Raw genomic sequence first — 21,689 nt, forward strand, 5'->3', positions numbered from 1 at the left:
AGAAATCGTGCTCTAACTTACGGGGTTTCGATTTTCTCATCGAACTAAAACGACTAAACATTTTAGTTTTCAAATGCACAAAGTTTCAATAAAGATTTTTAAAAGGTTAGCTTATGCTCGGGAATTCAAACGTTGCATCCTAACTTACGGGATACGACATCTTGTTGCCTCGAGATGAGAAACCCTTTCACATTCATTCAAATCTATCCAAGCATTGTTTTAAAATATGGCATTAATAAAAGGGGAATCGTTTCCAATCTTTTCAAAATTTTGACGTCCGACTTTAAGACATTAATAAATCAATTCGGTACCAATTTTGGGCGTTACGATGGTGCTAACCCTTCCTCGTGCGTAACCGACTCCCGAACCTATTTTCTCAAAATTCGTAGACCTAAAATCATTTTCAAGGTGATCCGATCACACCTCAATAAAAGATCGGTGACGACTCCATTTTTTCGTTTTAAAAGTCGACCCCGTTTTTTCAAAATAAAAATAGTTTCGACAGATATCATGTATTAATAAATTAAAAAAATATTAAAAATAAAACAAAAACAATGAGGTTGAAACTATTTCTTTATGTGAAAACTATGAAAATACATGGACGGTATAGTTATGGTTAGCTCCCATTAAGGTTTTAACAATAGAGTGAATAAAAATCTTTAAATATTGATTTGTTGATTTTTTTTTATTTGCAATGTAATGTGAATCATATGTTAATTTACATAAATTTTAGGTTTTAAGGCCCAAATCAATAGCTCAAGAAAATTGAATCAATCAATATTTTTATTTGAAACGTAAAAAAAGTACTATGGAGACTCTCACAATTAAATAGCAGTTTGCTCATTCATCTAAAAAGAGAGGTGAATTTGTTCATGTATGTTAGATTAAAAAATAAATTAGTCATTTTGTTAAAAATTTCATTTATTTCTACTATTAAAAATTGATCTTTGTACGTTAGCCTGACATACCCAAGACATGTCACGTGTTACTATTTAATTATTTCTTCAGGCACGATAAATTTTAATTGTATAAATAGATAAAATCTTTAAATGAAAGAACTAATTTAGCTTTTCATTTAATGCATATGAATTAATTTATCTATTTTTAAAATAAAAAGGACAAAATGTAATATAAATTTTAATACGGATACTCCACCATACTTCTTTAGTACGATGTTATCAAATCAAACCAAATTAATTAGTTAAATTGAAAATAACTGATTTGATTTCGATTCGCGATATTTTAAATCAATAAAAAAACATACTTATAATTTTTTTATTAATCCAGTTGTAATAATATTGGTTTATCCGTATATTAAGAGAGCAGAGCTGGACAAGTGTAAAAAGCTTAAGCGCTGCAATGGATGAAAGTGGGAGAAAGGGCGAGAATGGAATAGAATTGGAATAAACAAAAAAGTAAAAGCTAAAATTAAAATTAAAATGCTAAAATGATGAATCTATCCACGATGATAGCGTATGGATACCGCCATTGTACGCCACCAATAAAGCAACTCTTAAACTACACTACCTTCCTTCATCTTCACCATCACCATCACCATCACCATCACCATCTTCAAGGCCGCCCTCTTTCCTTTAACAGTCTTAATCTCCCTAACCTCAATCTCCTTCTCACGGGTAATTGTCTCTTCTTCAGGATGCAGGTACCCTTTTCTTTTCTCTCTATTGGACTTATTTTTAATAGTTTACAAACAGTTCTTCCATTTTTTGCGCTCTGGGTTGCTTTTCTTTTTCCTTTCTTATGATTGATAATGGGAAATTGGGTTTTTGTTTCTTTTCTTTTTTGTTTATTTACTTAATTTTTGGTTTTGGGTTTTCTAGAAATGATGAATTTGTTGATGTTTTGGTAAAAGTTTATGGGCAAAGCTTGATTGTCAGTGAATTATGAAGAGAACCTTGTTAAAGAACTATGATGATATTGTGTCTCTAGAAATGAGTTGTTTGCACTGGAACATTTTTGGACTTTATTATAATATAGTAGGTTCAATTGGGTTTTTCATTTCCTTTTTCTCTTTGTTGATGTATTTTGGACTTATAATAATTTGGGTATTGAATCAACATAATATACAATCTGATGGATAAGGTGATGATTTCAAATGTTGGATTATACTATCTGATGGATAAGGTAATGAAAGAGGGAGATTGTACTTCTACTTAAAAAAAGGGCAAATTAATCCCTAATAATTAGATTAAAGCGCAAATTGATTATTTTTGTTAAAAATTTCATCCATCTTAAAAACTGGTGTGGCTGATAAAATAATCTAACAATGAGACGTGTCTCATGCTGATGTACAAGAAATAGTTTTTAATAGTAAAAATAGATGAAATTTTTAATAGAAGAGCTAGCTTGCTCTTGATTCAACATACATAAGCTAATTTGCCCATTTTTTTAGTAGAGGGGTAAAAACGCAATTTGACTCCTAGTACAAGAGTCTCCACGGTGCTTTTACCATCAATACATTATAAAAAGCATAAGCTTCAAGTAGTTCCTGGTAAAGTTTGGTATTCGAGTAGCATACCGATGCTATGTTCCGCTGGCCATTTCTGATGGGGCCTATATTGGTAATAACTTAACATGTCTGGATTTTGAATTGCTGTATTTGTGGCCATAGGTGTTTTGATTCAGTGGTTGTAATGTAGGAACAGCTCTTCATGATAGAGTTTTTCATTGTTTTTGTTTCGGTATTTCATTTCTTTCTAGTGAGGTGGTTTTTTTTTTTCCGATAATTTGAGAGATGTTTTTGTTGTTTTCTTTTGTCTAATTCAGTAGTGATTTGTGCCTAATATTTCTTTCGATAATTTGTAGCGCTTTTGGATCGGAAATGGGATCAACAAAAACAAACAAATGGTGGAGCATTTGCAGCGTTACGGAGTGATTTCGTCAATGAAAGTAGCTGAAGTAATGGAGACTATCGATAGGGCATTATTTGTACCGGATGGGGCTTCGGCTTATGCTGATAGTCCAATGGCAATAGGTTACAATGCCACCATTTCAGCACCGCATATGCATGCTACCTGCCTTCAATTATTGGAGCAAAATTTGCAGCCCGGCATGCACGCTTTAGATGTTGGCTCAGGTCTCTTTGCATTCCACAATTCTTCAACTCCATCATGTCATTTCTGCACTTCAATTTCTTCTTATGTGTATAACTCTGTTGGAATGCTGGATTCAAATGAACTACACGTATTCTCTTGGGATTTATTCCGACTCAATGGCCATTGAGAAAAAAAGGCATATTTTAATTCTGGTTATGCATTTGTTATGTAGGAACTGGATACTTGACTGCTTGTTTTGCGATAATGGTTGGACCACAGGGTCGGGCTGTTGGTGTTGAACATATTCCTGAATTGGTTGCTTCTTCTATAAAAAACATAGAAAAAAGCGCTGCTGCTCCACTGTTGAAAGAAGGTTCTCTCTCGGTGCATGCTGGCGGTATGTACAGAAGAACTTACCATGTGTTCTTATGGTTTTATGCTCTATTGTTTAAATGGAAGCGAGTCTGTTGTTGAAATATGTTTGATACTTGATCTTTTATTGAATGCTTATGACTGATGCTTCGACCTTGTACATTTACCGTAGATGGAAGGCAAGGGTGGCCAGAATGTGCACCCTATGATGCTATACATGTCGGGGCAGCAGCACCGGAAATACCACAGGCTCTCCTTGATCAATTAAAGCCAGGTGGCCGAATGGTGATTCCCGTAGGAAACATGTTCCAAGACTTGAAAGTAGTGGACAAGAATATGGACGGTTCAATTAGCATTCGAAGTGAGACTTCTGTCCGTTATGTTCCTTTAACCAGTCGTGATGCTCAGTTGAGAGGTTACTGAGATTGGAAACATAACAATTACTTTAGCTTGTTTGAAAGTCCAGTTGTGAAAGCCGATTATTCTTGAACCCAGTACTGTACAGAATATCCTAGTTATTTATCGCATTTTCCTCCTTTTGTAAATGCAATAGCTTTTTTTTCCTGTTTCAAGTTTGTTCTTGTTATTATGTGCAAAAATTGCAAAAATGGATCTTTACATGTATCGGATTACATGTTTGTTTGCGTTAAAATGACTAATAGAGATCTTACAATGTTTTTCTGCTAATAAAATTTTGAGCAAACAAACCTTTTAAAACGATGGTTTCATAACAATGGATACATATATTTTATTCCTTACAAAATATAATAAAATTAAAAATTGAACCTTAAAAAAAGGGAAAAATAGGACAAGTTATTTTAGAAAAATGAAAAATGAAAAATGAAAAAAGAAAAAAGAAAAAGAAAAAGAAAAGCAAACAGCAGTAGATCATGTATCTAAATCATTTCAACATCAAAAGAATCCTCGCCTTGGTCTTTCCTCTGCAACATTTACTCTTATTGCTCTTCCATCCAGACTCTGCAATGATCGGAAATGTGTTTAAGCTATGCTACTCGAACTTGGGTGTAAGTTTTGGATACAGTTACGTATTTAGAAGACCAAATCTTAATATGGGTTGGAAACGAATGTTAAAAAATGAAGAGTCAAAGCAAGTACTGATATGCATGTGATATGGTGTTGGTTCCGGATTTAAGGAAAACTATGACCAAACAATCTAGGAAAAGTTGTAGAGGAAACACAGATAATACCTGTCCATCGAGAGCTGCAATGGCATCATTCAATTCAGTTTCTGAGGACATAGTCACGAAACCAAAACCACGGGATCGGCCTGTCTCCCTATCATAGACTACACGAGCCTCAACTACCTTACCATGTTCACTAAAGACTTGCTCTAGTCGAGCATTATCAACAGCCCATGGAAGGTTACCTACATAAACTCTAAAAGCACGTTCAAAAACACGAGGGGGTCGGTCGAGACGTGATCCTCTAGGAGCAGCCTTATTAACAGTCAAGAGCCTTCCATTAAGGTCCTGTTTAAAAACAGGGAAGCAACAATGACTTAAGCACAAGCACCAGATACAGCTTTCGAGTTCAACATCAATCAACAAAGAAAAGAAAATTGGATAGAACAATCTCCTATGACATAAAAAAGAAAACTCAGAGCTTAGTTTAGCTGGTTATACGGCAAACTCTAAGAAGTGCCAGACTCAAATCCCAGATTTAACTTGGTTCATGCAAGCATTTAATAATGGCTACCAAATCAAACAAGCAAAAAGCAAATACTTCACAACTTACGAGAATTTTGGTTCACAACAACAGTTAAATCTAAAAAAAAAATAAGTAAAATCAACAATGACCAACTAGTGTTCTTCCACTTGATGTTCAACTGTATTTATGAAATGTATGTTGAATGGAGGTTTTAAAAGGTTAGAAAATGTCAACTGTTGCAGTCCCGACTGATGGATCTTGTCACAGGACAATTCACAAGCAAACCATCTATCTTAGCAGGGCTCTTTCCCTGATTTCTACTTCCTCGCGAATGACCTATGATGAACAAGTTGAAATCGTCGAAGGGAATTCTAGACCTTAGACTCGTTAAGAGAGAGCCTTAAGCCTCTTAAAATTGAATTAAATGGACTTAATTTTATTGTTGCCTCTTAAATATAAGTTATATAGGTTTAATGGAAAGAGACAAAGAAAAGTTCAAGAAATCCAATGATTAGCAACCTAATGAAATTCACCACCAAATAGCAAAGGTAAAAGTTGGTTAAAATATACTCTATACTTGAATAAAGTTTGAGATTTAGTCCTATACTTGAAAATAAAATCATCTTACTATCCCGATCTAAAAATTCTAATCCAATATTTTCTATCAAAACCAGCTAGCGTGGCATATTGATTAGGTTGCCCTCATATCATGTGGCACATGATTGACAGAAAATAAATTGCCTCAATATTAATGATCAGATTAGGATTTTTACATTGAAATAGTAAAAGGGTTTAATTTTTAACCTTTTTATGTACAGAGACTAGATCTCAAACTTTACAAAAGTACAGGAACAAGCGGCATATTTTGGCCGTAAAAGTTAATACAAGTCAAAAGAAAGACGTAAATGGGGCAATCAGTCATTCTACACTACTAACAGGCAATTCCTGCTATGCCCCTTCTACACTACTAGCATGCAATTCGTACTATCTAGGTACAGGGTGAACACCCTTGGCCAATCAGCCAAAAGCTGGAGTTCATGTCCAATACTCATGTTAGACACTATGGGATACACTTCATATACATTAAAAAATACTTTATAAAAAATCAAATATACTTTAGTCATACACATACAAGTATCCAAGATAAGTTGCTCGTATCTTCAATTTTCTTTTAAATGTACGTGTTCAACACTCATGTTGGTTGCATATCCTGACATGCTATAGGATAAGGCACTCCAAATATAATTCTTTTTATCATGGGATCCAGTGTCATCTAGGTGACAAATTGGAGCTTTAACCACGGCTCTAAACAAGTCTTGACACTCCAAATATCAATTAAACATACCCTTAACACACATATCTATATACTAACCTATTTGTTTATATTTACTATCACAGATATTAATCCAGAAATAGGAAAATCTAAGCCAAAAAATAAGTAAAATAAAAGAACTTACATAACGATTAAATTGTTCAACAGCCTTCTCAGCTTCCTCAATTGAACTCATTGTTACAAACCCAAAGCCACGACTTTGCTCAGTGTCTCTATTGTAAATAACCTGCAATCAGAATTAAACAACATTTTCAATAATTTTATGACCTAAAAAGCCCACAAAAAACAGAAGAATTTGAAACAATTTAAAAGCAGGAAAAAAGAGATTTTTCTCTTAAACCTCAGCAATTTCCACAGTTCCTGCTTTCTCAAAAAGCATAGCTAAACTTTGACTATCAACATCAGAAGCCAAATTCCCAACAAACAATTTAGCTTCCTCAGAGGGTTCAGAACCCTCTTCTTCTGAATCCCCACTTTGCTCTTCAAAAACAGAATCCTCGCCTTCAGGTCCATCACTTTCATCGTTTTCCCATTTCGCTTCAATGCCACTTTCCTCGTCATCGATGGTGATGGTGGCGTCATTTTCTTCCTCTTGTTGAGCCCAATCTGATGTTTGGGCAACAAAGGAAACTAGAGAAGAGAAATGGGTTTTGGTTTTGAGGGTCAAAGAGGTTGAAGAATGGGAAGATGAGAGCAAAAGATTGATGCGTTTTGGGGGAAAGGAGAGGATAGATGGGGATTTGGAACAAGTGGTGAATAGTGAAGGGATACAAACGAGGCAACATGAGTCCGCCATGGATATGGGTTTGGTTATTGAAGACATTTTAATTGATTGAAGAAAGGGAAGATGGGGGAGAGTGAAGGAGAGGGTTTAAGAAGAAGATGAAATTGAGAGGATAAGGGATGGCAGGCGAGAGAGACGAGGAGAGGGTTTATCGAAAATAAAAAGGTAAACTACTTCATGTCATGTGAGTAAATTTAACTTAAAAAACTAATACTTTTAAATTTTAAAATTTTTTGTAATTTTTAATTGGTATAATAACAATATTTTTAAATTTTTTTATTATTTGAACTTGATTTTATATAAAAATTATAAAAAATAAAAAATATATAATTTTTAAAAAAAAATCTCAAATAGGTTATTGAAGAACTAATTTGTATGGGAAATAAAAAAAATTATCATTCAATAGAATCCAATAACAAATTTTAAAAAATTTTAAAAAAAAGTTAGATCATTAAATGTTTCTTGAAATCGAATTAGTAATATCTTCGAGTCAATTTTCATGCTTTTAAAAAATATCAATAATTGATATTACAAAAGCTTGTGAAATTAACTTTTATACCATTTTTAGTAACATAATACAAAATATACGACAAAAATGCCTTATTTAGACTCAATTCAAAATGTCTCACTTGAATTTGGCAATAATAATAATTTAGATTTACGAATCCAAATTCTTTGTTGGATAACAAATAAAAAGTTGAGTTTGAATTTAGGCAAATCTAAGTCGAATTGTATAGGAGTTAAATTTTTTTATTTCAAATTTCATTTTAAAACTTGAAAATTTCAAGATACAAGATTGATTAAAAAGATATAAGAAATTTTTTGTTTTCTCTTCTTTCAAGGTTTCTTCAAAACCCAAACAATAAATAATTATTTTTACTTCTAATATATCATCAGCAAAGCTTAAGGTTTTCAAAATTAGACCGATAGACGAATTGGTCAGACCATTGGTACCTAATTCAACCAATTCAATCGATTCGGCATGTTCAATTGAATAAATTATTAAAAATAGATAAAATCGGTTCAAATGATTCGATTGTTGATTTGGCCAATTCAATCATTGGTTCAATCAATTCACGAGTCAATTAATTTGACCGCTTATTCCAAACTGGTGTCCCTACCAATTCCCGATCCAACCTAGTTGTTTACATGTATGATATCAATATAGTATATATTTGTACAACAATTTAGGTCATAATATTTTGCAATTTTGATCTCAAATTGTATGAAGATTTTTTTTCATATTATTGTTGTTATTACTAATACTATAATATCCATGTCTATATAAAAGTTTATATCAATTCAGTTATAAAAAAAATCGAAAATAATTTTTGATAAATATATTTTTTTAAAAATTGGTTTAACCGATTCACTGCCCAATAAACTGGTCTATACTGGTACTCAGTTCAACCAGTCTAATGCCTTTCTCCAAATCAATACCCTAGCTGATTCTCAGTTTGATTGATCGGTTCAGTCTGATTCAAACAACAATTGTAACATCCCGTTTTCAATGAAATCGGAATAATGGTTTCGAGACCACAAATCCAAATCAGGAAGAAAATTTATTTTAATATTATTGCATGGTCTGCATTATGATAGGAGAGACGTATGAAAATTTTGATAAGAAAATTTTACTGATTTCATGTTTAATTGTTAGTAAGGACCAAATAGCATAAAGTGCAAAAGTTGAATTCTAGTAGCTAGAGGGATTAAATAGCTATGTAATTCAAAATTTGAGGTCCTTATAAGGCAAATAGTCCATTAAGAGAAGTTAGTAGATATTTATGATGATTCATCCATGGAAATTTAAGGAAAAAAAAGGACTAAATTGGAAAGTGGGAAAAATAAAAGATGATAGTTAATTAAAAGATAAAAATATCATTTTATATCATCATCTTCCCCAAAATTTTCTATGGAAACCCTAGCTAAGAGAGAGAACTTCAAGCAAGCTTAATTGGGTAAGTAATCATCTCATGTTTTTAGAAAAATTTACATTTCCGATATCGTAATAACTTAATCTATCTATTTTGGAGATCAATTTGCAAAGTTATCAAAGTATTAAAATTTTTCCATGGATGAGTATACTGAAATTTTGAAATTTATGGTAGAAAATGAAAGGTTGTTGATAGATAAACAACTTTTGCAAATGAAATTTTCATGAAATTGTGATTTAGGGATTTAATTAAAAAGATGTAAAATTCATGGAAAAATTTTGAATTTTGTGAAATACATGGACTGTTATTGTTATATGAAAAATTCAGCTAGGCTTGGAATAATGATTAAATTGCTTTCATTTTTCGAGCCTAGGGACAGAATCGTCATTTTTTAAAAGTATAGGGGTAAAATGGTAATTTTACCTAGGATGTGAATTGGATTGAATTGAATATGAAATGTGTTAAATTGATGTTAAATTCATTTATATAGATCCGGAAAGATCAAATAAAGAGTTAGATCGAGGAAAATAAAAAGTATCGGATTAGTAGATTTCCGTATACAAGCAAGTGACGAGGTAAGTTCATGTAACTAAAATTGTGTACATTTATAGGTTTGAATTAAATGTTATATATGTGAATTGAATAATTGCCATGTATATGAAATTGATTAAATATCCAAAAATGTTTGATAAATGTTAAGTTCCGTTTGAACAAATGAAAATCGATGGATACAAGTTTCTAGTATTGGTTGTAGTCCTGCATATGTTGCGGACACAACACAGCTCGAAAGAGCGTTCCGTTATTAGCCCTCTCGAGCTTCCCGTTATATTGTTCCTGCGAGCTTCCCATTAATAGCTCTTCGGAGCATACCGATTGGTTGTGATCCTACATGTGTTGTGGACACACCACAGCTCTTATGAGCTTCACGATTATGGCTTTTTGTGAGCTTCCCGATAAGGCTCACTTGAACTTCCCGATATTAAGCTATCCGGAGATTCCTGTTAATGATTCTTTGGAGCTACCCGATATTGGCTCGCATGAGCTTCCTGAATATGGCTCTTATGAGCTTCCTGAATATGGCTCTTATGAGTTTCCTGAATATGGCTATTATGAGCTTCCCATTATAAAGCTCGGATAAGCTACCCTTTTTATGGCTCACATGAGCTTCCTGTTATATGGCTCGAGAGAGTGCTTCCCATTTAAGTGTTCTTATGAAGACTCCTGAATATGAATTGATGAATTACAAATTCGTACACTTCATGTGTACTATCCGATGTCCATCGATATTTCATAAGGTTTAACGAGCAAAGTTCTGATATAAGTTAAGATAAGGTCTGAATGAATTGATAATTGTATCTACCTGAAAATATATGGAAATGTTTATACGATGAGCTCATCTCTGTTACTTACTTGAAATGCATTTGAAATATATGACTAACTTGCTTGAGGATGTATATGTGTTAGGTTATTGATTAATTTGATTTGGATGTACTTTGTATGCATATTTTAAATGAATATGAATGGTAAGTCAATTTCCCGTTATACGAACTTATTAAGCATAATATGCTTACTCTGTTTTATTTCTTTTGTTTTATAGTACTCGGAAGCTCGTGAAGGTTGGAACTTAGTCGAAGACACATCACACTATCCTTCGGACTTCTCGGTATATAAAGCAAGCTAGTTTTTAGTATGATGGCATGTATAAGTTAAGTTAGACATAATGATGGAATATTTTGGTTGTAACTAGCCATTGGAATGGCTAATGTAAGACTTATTTTGATGTAATTATATAAGGCCTTAACAAGTTTGATGTGTGATAAACGATGGGAAGTATACAAACCTATTGATGAATGGTTTTGAATTAGCATAATTGATAAAGTATGCCTATAAGCATAAACGTGTTTTTGGTAGGTTTAACACTTGAACATATGAGATAATATGTCATGCATAAAATTTGGTATTGACATTGATTTGAGGGTTATGAATTGGCTTGTGAATGTGTTTGGATGATTTTGTAGGTGAAAGGCAAATTGGGTGAGAAAAGTGGCTTGAAAATGACCTATTTTTCGTCCACACGGGCAGAGACGCGGGAGTGTGTCTTAGTCGTGTGTGACACACGGCCATGTGCACTGGCGTGTGGTTTGGCCGTGTGTCTCCTGCACCTAATTTTTGAATATTAAATTGTCCACACGACCTAGCACACGGGCGTGTGCTTGGCCGTGTGACCCAAGTCAGAGAATTACACGGGTATAGACACGGGTTGGGACACAGTCGTGTGCCTCACATCAAATGTCCACACGACTTGGGACACGGGCATGTCATTTGGCTGTGTGAGCCACATGGCCTGGCCACACGGGCGTGTGTCCCCTGCACTTAAGAAAAGTTTTGAAATTTCGTGAAAAATTCTCTGAGTACTCGATTTAGTCCCGACTTGTTTCAAATGCAAAATTTGGGCTTCGAGGGTCCATTTAAGGGACAACATAATTGAATATGATTGTTTTCGGATATGAATAGTAAATGACATGAATTAATTGTATTTATTCTATAAACACCGGCAATGCTTCGTAACCCTGTTCCGACGACGGATATGGGTTAGGGGTATTACAACAATGTTCAAAATCCTCCTCAATAATTAAATTAAAAAATATATTTTCAAAGCTTAGAATTAGTTGAAATCCAAATCGAAATTTCAATTATCCAAAAAATGAATTTGAATTAATTTAAAATCTTGAATTTTAAATATTTTAATTTCCAAACAAAAAAATTGGAAATAATAAATTCATAAATCATAAATTTCAAAGTTAAAATTTTGAAATTTAAATTTATAATCCAAAATTTTCAAAATCCAAATTGTAAAAACAAATTCTATTTTGAATAGCAATGTCAAGAAATAAAAGAGTTAAAAGAACATAGAACCAATAATTTTGCTTAATGTTTTTTTTTCCATGTTCTTTTAAAGAATAAGAATTTGATATTTTATACAGATGATAGAGGGAGAAAATTTGGAGGGTTTAAATAATTTTCCCTCATTTTATCTAATTTTGAAAAAAAATTCTATTTTTATTTAATTTTTAATTTTAGAATTTTCTAAACTTTTAAAAATAATTTCAATTTTTTAACATTTTATATATAATCAGTATCAAATTGATAGAAAGTATAAAAACTAAGACTAAAATTGTTATTATACTAATAAAAGAAGTGCCACCTAACACTTGGGTGACAAAAAAACAATTTTGAAAACATTAGTAACAAAATTATAAATTTTTTTTAGTTAAGTGAATAAAACGAATTACCTATAATTTAGTGGCTAATAATGTAATTTATCCAAATAAAAACTAAAAAATGATATAAATAATCTGTAAATATGGCGAATGGGAGAAGTTTCTTGAACAAGTCATTTTTTCGCCCCTCATAATTGTGGGTTTAAATATTTTGAAGAAAAAATCCAATAAATAAAAGAAATACATTAGTATTGAAGTTTGTTATTATTTTTTACGTAAATCAAACAATTAATATGCTTTCAAAGAAAATAGACTTGAACGAGTTTGTAGGGAAGTCGAAGGTCTTGAGTTTACATGAAGGTGTTAGTTTTGATTTTCAAGTGTTTTAATATAATAAAATAATTATTTAATCAAATTTATTAAACTACTTCCCTAACTTTTGTAAAAAAAATTTCAAGTAATTCTAAATTCATTTGAAAGACTTCGAAAATTTTACAAGTCTTAAAAGCCTCCCAAAAAGTCTTTCAAAGTGTTTTAGGCAAACCTTGAACTTATGTTCCCATACACTCCATAGGTATCGGAACTTATCGAGCCAAAATGAAATCAACAAGCTACTGACTTCATAGGTATCGAATCCCATGAGCAAAAGTGTTGATACCCACATAGGTATCGGAACTTATCCCCTAATGGTTTGATACACAACAAGTCAATGATCATTTTCGACCAACCAGACATATCAAACCCCCATCTCAGATGTATTAGACCCTAACCAAGATGTATTGGAACGTATCCCCATGTCTTGATATGTATGGGTCCAACAATCATATTATTTAATTTAGGTATCAACACCTAAGAGTTATGTCCTAGAATATAAGGCATTGCAATTGCATTTAATGTCTAAATTGATGGCTCCAACGGCTTTTAATTCCTTCCAACCACTCCAAATGGCTACAAATCAATGACGGAGTATAAATATGGTTTAAAAATACAAGATGAAGACAAGAAACAAGTTTACAAAGTTATTTGTGCAAAAATTCAATCATTTTTTTATAGTTCTTATTTTACACTTGTACACACTTGGGGTTTTATTTTTTTTTCACTATTTCAAGTGTTGTAATTTGTTTGAATGGACTCGAATTATTGTAAATTAGCCTTTGAGAGGTATTCATTGTTTTAATTTCATTTCTAAAACTTGTGAGAGTATTCTTAACGTTTTAGGTAGAAAACCTTGAAGGAAGTATCTCTATCTTGCTTATTGGAAAAGATAGTATTATAAAGATTAAACATTGTCCTTAAAAGGTTTTAAATTAGTAAATTTTGGAAATACTTAGTTGTGGAAAGCCAAGATAGTAGACGTAGGCAATTTGGGCCAAACCACTCTAAATCATTGTGTCATTTTATTTGCCAATCTTGCTTCAAAATTTTAATCACTAATTCATACCCTCTCTTGGTGCATTTGAGCTTTACGATTGGTATCAAAGCTAGATCTCTAAAGTGATTTATCCATCAAGAGACATAATCTTAAAAGAGCTCATGTACTACAATCATGGAGAACCATCACCAAGAAGTTTCCACCATGAGGGATGTGTGTTTGAAGCTTTGAGCAAAACTCCACAATGTTGGGAGAAGGTCATTCTAGCATGAGACCTCCACTATTCAATGACACTAATTACTCATATTAGAGGGCAAGAATGAAGTTAATCATCCAAGCTAATGATTATAAGGTGTGAATCACAAATGGGTTATCCATCCCCAAGAAAAGAGTTGATGGCACTATAGTCAACAAAGAAAAAGATGAATAGGATGAAGTTGATATCAATATGGTGTGATTGAATGCCAGGGCCATGCACACTCAATTTTGTGCACTAAGCTCCAATGAATATAATAGAGTTTCTTTATGTGACAATGCTGAGGAGATGTCACACATGAGGGGACAAGTAGGGTCAAGGAGTCCAAGATAAGCCTTCTCACCTTCAACTATGAATTGTTCAAGGCCAAGTCAAACGAAGGAATTAAAGAGATGTCTAGTTGCTTTACCAATATTATCAATGGTCTTAAGGCACTTAGGAAGACCTATGACAACAAAGAGATGGTGAAGAAGATGTTGAATAGCCTTTTAAAATCATGGAAAGCTAAGGTGACGACTATAGAGGAGTTAAAAGACCTTAACACTCTTTCTTTTCATAAGCTCATTGGGTCTCTCTTGAGACTAAGGATGCTCCAAAAAAGTGGGTGTGACATTTAAATCAACAACTTTAGAAGATGGTAATTCTAGTGATGATTTGGAAAATGATGAGAAGATGGCTATGTTTGCTAAAAAAATCAAGAAATTCATTAAGTTCAACAAAGCCAAAACACCTTAAAGAATAGAATTCACCAAAGGAGAGTCAAGCAAGAAAGAAAATGACCCAATCATTTGTTACGAATGCAAGAAGGAAAAAATCACATAAATGAAATTTACATGTATTTGCATGTATTATAACCCCCGCCTAAAATTATATATGTATGTGTGCATGGGTAAACTACACCTAAGGTCATTAAGCTATTAGTAAGTTTACATTTTGGTCACTCAATTTCAAATAGTTACATAACGGTCTCAAAACTATTCAAAAATTTTCATTTAAGTCACTTAGTTGTTATGTTTTTTTAAAGTTTGGCTAGTGAGCTTTAAGTGACGGTTCGACGATTGGTACGGTGGACTAATACTCATCGACGAGTAGAAGAACATACCTTAGATCCAAGTTGATTTGACAGTCAATGTTGGAGATTGAAGAAGAAAGTTGTTTCGATTTTGATTTGCAGATTCATATGGTATTCAAAGTTGTTTCATGAAAAAATTGAACTATAGAAAAGAAGAGGAATAAGAGCTTTCGATTGGTGCAGACAATACGAACAGAGAAGGTCATAAAATAACTTAGTGACCATTTTGTAACTTTTTGAAGTTGAACAACAAAAATATAAACTCATTACGAGTTTAGTGACCTTCATGTAGTTTAACCTATAATACTATTATAATGATATTTTTGTCTATTCATACTTTTATATAATCTTTAAACAAAATAGCCGATAAACATTATTGGTAAACTACATTGCAGGTCACCTAACTCTACTTGAATTTTGTTTTTGATCACCTAACTTTTAAAACTTTTAAAATTGTCACTCAACTAATCAAGATTGTTTTTTTGGTCCATTTTTGTTAAGTGTCGTTAAGTGTTTGACAGGAAGGTGACGTGACAATTCAAAAATTGGTATTATAACAAATTTAGCTCTCAACTTTTACATATTGGATTGATTTAGTCATAATTTTAAAAAATCAACCCTCAAAATTTACAAATAATCTCAATTTGGTCCTAATTCTAAAAATATAAAAGAAATATATAAAAATACATAAATATTTTCAAAAAATATACAATAAATTTAAAATAAGAGATGGTTTTTGAAAAATAATAATAAATTTAGAAAAAATGCCTGCAAAGTCTTCACTTTCTTGATACCATTTTCTTAAAATATTCAAAATTAAAAAAAAATCCTCATAAATATTCAAATAAATTATATGTGGATTGTTGTACATGTTATCATGTTTTAAAATTTAATGTTTTAATTAGTATTTTTATTAAAAAAACAAAATTTTGACTTTTTTTTTAAAGTTGATGGTCAAATTTACCATTATTTTATAAGATTAAAAACAAAATTAACTTAAAAAAGTAATAAGGACTAAATTAATAAAAACTGTAATCATTGAAAATAAAAAATGAAATCATACCAAAAGATATTGTGCAAAATAATATACTCACCAAACCTTTAAAACGCCGACAAGAATGGTTAGATGGAAACAAACTATTGGTAGCGGCTACCAACAATATTTATAAATAACGTGGACGTAAAGTTGTAGTATTATCTTTAACTACCATTTTACCAACAAATTCCAGCTTCCCTTTTGCCTTTATTGTACTCAACTCCTTTTTCCATCGGTGAGTCTTGGTTCTCAGTTCAGCTTAAATTTAATTTTTAATATTTAATATAATTCCTTTTTTTAATCTTTTTATATTTATAAATGAAGGACCCAATTTATTTATATATTTTTAAAAAATGACATATTATATTTGTTTAACGTATAGTTATTTTATATTTTATTAAACTTTTAAACATATTCAACTTTATTTACATTAATTTTCTCATCATAATATATATATATATAAAAGTAAAAAACCAACATATTATAAAATTAAAAATTAAGTCTGAGTTGCTTTACAATTACAACAATTAGGAAAGCGTTGATTTGAGCGTGTATTTTATTTTGATTTAAGGATTTAAGGAATTTATGTGTTTGTATAAAAAAAATGAAATAAATTGAGTCAAGTTCGATTTATATTTTAAATAAATCTAATATTTTTATCAAAATTTATTTCTAAAGTCTAATATTTTTATTCAAATATTTGATAATAAATAACTTTATCATCTATACACATGAAAAATATACACACTACGACACTTAAAAAACACTAAAAAGCAATGAAAAAAGAACATTAAATCCTGTGAAGGAAAAGCAAACCCAACACTTTCTCCTTCACAGGCTCATCCTAAACCTACCCTATATTTACTTACTGTGAACTTACTACTTATGTAATGGCTTCCATCCCCAAGTTTTCTTATCACAGGTTGAAGAACGAAGAGTGTAGTTTTAATGAAGCCGAAGAAGAAAAAGCAATACAATTCAAGCAGACCTCAAGGAAATGGCAGAGACCGAGGTTCAAGAGGTTCGCCATTAGAAGCCGACCAAAGCTTCGAATCCCCGGGTTAACAAGGTTCTTGAGAAAAAGACGCAGGGTGTTGTCGAGGCTTAAGCTTTCATGGAGGAAAGCTTTGAACAGGTTGAAGCATGGGCAAGCTCATATGAACGATTTGTTTGGTGGGAATTTCTTGGTTCTACAAGTTAACCATACTCCGTTTACAACTGGGAAGAAGAAGCCATTGTAGGGATCATAATACGTTTCCTTCTTACTTTTTTTGGGGGAATAGGCTTCCCTCAGAGAAATCTTATATTTCAAGTATTTTCTTTTAGGTAGTTGATCCAAATCTTAGCAAGTATTGTTCGTGTGTCGAAGTTTTGTCAGCTTTATATAATTCACGAAGAAGGCATCTTGGTTGATGAATATTAATACCTACAATACTTGAGGTAAGTGTTAGTATTAAGTGTGCGAATAGTAATGCAGATTAAGCTCAAGTGATACCATATTTACAAATAAGTTACATATACGATCTCGGTAGATGCTTCAAGCTACGATGCGCCCAAACACCTTTCATTATTCACACCAATATTAATATCTGTTATTAGTTTTGTAGGTGCTAATCTTCACCAACTGATGCACCCCTCTATGAATTGTACATAACTCTTTGTAAAAATTAAGAATAAAATCTCAATGCGAAGATAAACCGATCCAAATTAACTGTTCAAAAAAACACTTCGAAAACCAAATCTTGAAGAGTTGATTCTCCTCTACAACTCTCTATATGTTTTTAATTTTGCTTCTTAAATATTGTATAATATGATATGAAATTAATGTCTGATGTATGATGGGCTTTTTATGTTTTGTAATTTGAATTGTCTAGAAAACCTTACAGTATAATAAATGTATTGGGTTTATATTACTTCTATACACATATGTATAGTTTATTAGTGCGGGCGTGGATGTTCTTATTTGGACATTTTGTTTGGGCTACCGACTCCATTGACATCCCTAATAACATTACCTAATCTAAAATTTATTGGATAAGCATAAATCAATGATATTTAAAGATTTAAAACACATAAACAATTAGAAACTTAAAATAAATATTTTTATGGTTTTCAAATCAATTAAAATCAAATGAAAAGATAATAAATTTTATTTTATTTTTTAAAGATTTTGAAGTCGAACGAATCAAAATCTAACATTTTTGAGAATTTGGAATATATAAGATCTTGTTTTAGTTTTTGCATTTTCTCTGCAATTTACTATGTAGAAAATATGATATAAGTTGCAGTTGCATATTTTATGAAAATAAAAATTTATAATTTTTTAAGTTATAAAGTAAAATAAATTAATAATTTGGACTATAATTATTATTTTTCAAAAAATTATATTTAATTTAAGTTCGGGTCACTTCGAATTATTTATTAAATCATTTTGAGTTTAAACCTTTTCGAGTTTGAATTAATTTTGGATTGAATCAATTTCAAGTTCAAATGGGGCGACAAGTTAGAAATTAAATTTACTGACTGCTATCAAATACATACTCATATTAATAACTATCGATCACTTTTTTTTTTTTACTTCCTATAATGGAGGAAAACACTTCAGATTACAACATAACTAGGCTACTCCTTGAGACCCCATCGCTGTCATTCTTGAAAGCAGCAATAACTTGTGGCGGGGGTGTGTCGAAGACTTGCAAACCAAGCTGATGATGCCTTGCGACTGCAGCTAAACAATCAGCAACAATATTTTCTTCTCTGTGGTAGTGTTGCACTCGGACTTCCCATGGCTTTTGAAGTAAATGTTTTATTTGCCGAAAAACTCCTAAGGGATGATTTCCATCATAGCCTTTAATCACCCTAACAGTAGCTAGGTTATCCAATTCTAAGATCACCTTCGTTGCGCCAAGGGACCAAGCATGGTGGAGGCCATCCAGGGCTCCCCGGAGTTCCGCATCAAACACTGAACATTGCCTATCTTACGACCATAGCACCTTATCCATTCGTCAGTAGCAATTCTTGTATCAATCTCTCTTGCACCACCCGAGTTAAACTTAAGCCACCCTTCCGACGGACGCTCCTAGCATATCTCTCGATTTATCCAATTCACTGTATCAACACCAATTGCATTATGTTACAAGAGAGCTGTGCAAATCTCTTGGCACATCCTCTTGCTTGCCTCCGAAATAGTTTCAGATTCAATACGTGTCTCATTAAAAATCTAGTTTTCTTTTTTGCTGGAAGTCCATAAGTTCTGGCACAAAATTCCAAAGAGAATATCCCAATGTTCATCCTGTTTTGCAAAATAGTAACAACCCATTCCATGATATTCATTGACATGAACTCCTCTACTTTCTAGGCTTTAACCACGTTGACCCAAATAGATAAGGCAAGGAGACACCACCTCATTACATGCCTAACATCTTCTTCTTGGTTGGTACTCCATGGGCAATGTGGATCTATTGTCGTGCTCTTCTTCATCTGTTCCTTGTTAGTTATCAATTTATTCTTGCAAATCATCCATAAAAAAGTTTTTACTTGAGCACCTTTATGTTCCCATATCCATCTCCATCTTTTGTCCATTGCTAATTAACGATTCCTTGTGAGCATTGCATAGGCCGACTTCGTTGAAAAGTTAAACTTTCTATCTTCTCTCCATCTATAGAAATTTTCACATAGGTCATTTGCAAAAAATAAAGGAGAGATGAAAAGATCATTTCTTGCAAGCTTGAATGGCTTCCACGTACCTTGCAACACTTTACTAGAAATGGGCGGACCTAAACGTTTCATGTATAACACAAAGAGATAAGGCGAGAGAGATCTCTTTGTCGAATCCCGCGTGTTGGTTTAAAATTTTCAGAAAATCCACTATTTCAAATGATCTGCATATAACAATACGTAACACAATGCATGATTACATCCAGCAGGTTACTAAGAATCCCAACATCCATAAATGTATCTCTGATAAAATCTCAATCTAGCATGTCAGAGGTTTTTTCAAGGTCTATCTTGATCACCATGTCCGACCTTCGTCCTCATCAAATGGATGATTTCTTGTGTTATTATTATATTGTCGTGGATATTCCTCTCAGGGACAAAACTAGTTTGATTTGGCAATACCATATTCCGGTAAGAAAGGATTTAGATGATTAATAATCACCTTAGCAACAGTTTTATACAATACCATGCAGAGGCTGATCGGTCGAAATTGTTTGACTGTCTCAGGCCTGTCTGTCGACTTTTGGTATCAACACCAAGAGAGTCCAATTAACCAACCATCCGGTTATCCACCTGCCATAATCTTTTTAACGAAATCACAAACACTAGACCCAACTGTATCCCGTTTTTTTTTGGAAAAAGGATGCATTGAGTCCCATCAATCCCTGGGGCTTTTGAAGGCTGCATTTCAAATATCACTTTTCTGATCTCCTCATCCAACACTGTTTCTTGTAAACACTCGAGTACGACCTCAGAGAGTTCATGAAAGGATCCTCTTAGGCTGTAATCATGCCGTAGGTTGTCATCTTTAGTAAAGAGTTTACCATAGAAATTAACCGCATGTTACTTTAATTCATCCTAATCCTCACTCCAGACTAAACCAGAAATTTTAGGAGCCCTTATTGTATTCCATCGCCTCCTATTGACGGTGCTTATATGAAAAAAATTAGTATTTCTGTCTCCCTCAGCTAGCCACTGCGACTGTGATTTTTGTCTCCATAAGCTTTCCCCTTTTCTGAGAACCTCATCAAATTCTTCCTTTAAAATAACCTCTAAGTCAGCTAGGAAACAAGAATACTATTTTTCTTGGGCTTTGTCAATGCCTGCTAATCTTTTCAGAAGAACCTGCTTTCTAGGATCAATACACCCGAAAACCTCCTTGTACAACCCTGAACTTTAGCGCAGAACTCATTTACATTCCTTACCACATCCCCAGCCGTATGCCATACTGATGTAAGGAACTCCTTAAAAGCTTCACAATATCTAACCGTATGCCAGTCAAAAGAAGATTTCAAGAAGTTCCATGGGTTGTCTCGGGCAATATCTAACCGTGGTACCATGGACACCAAGCTTCACAACCACGTAGCCGTTCCCGATGAAAGTGGTAACCTGGATTAGGTTATCAGGGCTTTTGGCAACGATGTATAAGACAAGCTCATTAAAAGGGATTGGTGAGATGATTGGCTCGATGATAATGATTGGTTATAAAACTGATAACCGTGGACGGGGGAGATTTGCAAAGATGACAATTAACATAGATCTAAGTAAACCTCTAATCTTGAAAGCCATTAATAAAGGTAAAGTTTAGATAGTTGAAGACGAAGTGTTGCCAAAGGCATGCTTTCAATGTTGGAGGTCTGGTCAGGACACGTTGGAAAATATGAAATCGACAATTTGGTGTTGGAGGAAGTGTCCGCTCCTGCACCCACCAAATTTGTATAAAAACAATTTTAATATTTAAGGTGTTTGAAATTTATTAAACTGATTATTTAGACTATACTGATTATATGAACTTGAGGAATTATGTACGGGTGATTGGGTTCAATAATATTACCTTTATCAAATATTTTGAATTAAGGAAGTCGGAGGAT

The 21,689-nt window shown here is 32.7% G+C and overlaps 3 protein-coding genes across 3 annotated transcripts; 2 read left to right on the top strand and 1 right to left on the bottom strand.

Annotated features, from left to right (window-relative positions):
- The first annotated feature begins 1,280 nt into the window (after positions 1 to 1,280).
- LOC121203594 (protein-L-isoaspartate O-methyltransferase 1) lies at positions 1,281 to 3,997 on the top strand. The gene is made up of 4 exons (XM_041097290.1): positions 1,281 to 1,660; positions 2,824 to 3,094; positions 3,286 to 3,450; positions 3,598 to 3,997. Exons 1-4 carry the CDS (start codon positions 1,448 to 1,450, stop codon positions 3,846 to 3,848), a joined length of 900 nt encoding a protein of 299 aa, XP_040953224.1. The 5' UTR covers positions 1,281 to 1,447; the 3' UTR covers positions 3,849 to 3,997.
- A 120-nt stretch (positions 3,998 to 4,117) lies between these two features.
- On the bottom strand, positions 4,118 to 7,402 carry LOC107953551 (28 kDa ribonucleoprotein, chloroplastic). The gene is made up of 4 exons (XM_016888892.2): positions 6,767 to 7,402; positions 6,551 to 6,652; positions 4,634 to 4,915; positions 4,118 to 4,403 (listed from the first exon to the last, which is right to left on the bottom strand). Exons 1-4 carry the CDS (start codon positions 7,247 to 7,249, stop codon positions 4,338 to 4,340), a joined length of 933 nt encoding a protein of 310 aa, XP_016744381.2. The 5' UTR covers positions 7,250 to 7,402; the 3' UTR covers positions 4,118 to 4,337.
- A 9,589-nt stretch (positions 7,403 to 16,991) lies between these two features.
- Positions 16,992 to 17,342, top strand: LOC121219486 (uncharacterized). The gene has a single exon (XM_041097734.1). It carries the CDS (start codon positions 16,992 to 16,994, stop codon positions 17,340 to 17,342), a length of 351 nt encoding a protein of 116 aa, XP_040953668.1.
- Positions 17,343 to 21,689: the final 4,347 nt, after the last annotated feature.

The sequence above is a fragment of the Gossypium hirsutum genome, chromosome D07, assembly GCF_007990345.1.
Source record: "Gossypium hirsutum isolate 1008001.06 chromosome D07, Gossypium_hirsutum_v2.1, whole genome shotgun sequence".
NCBI classification, from domain to species: domain Eukaryota; kingdom Viridiplantae; phylum Streptophyta; class Magnoliopsida; order Malvales; family Malvaceae; genus Gossypium; species Gossypium hirsutum.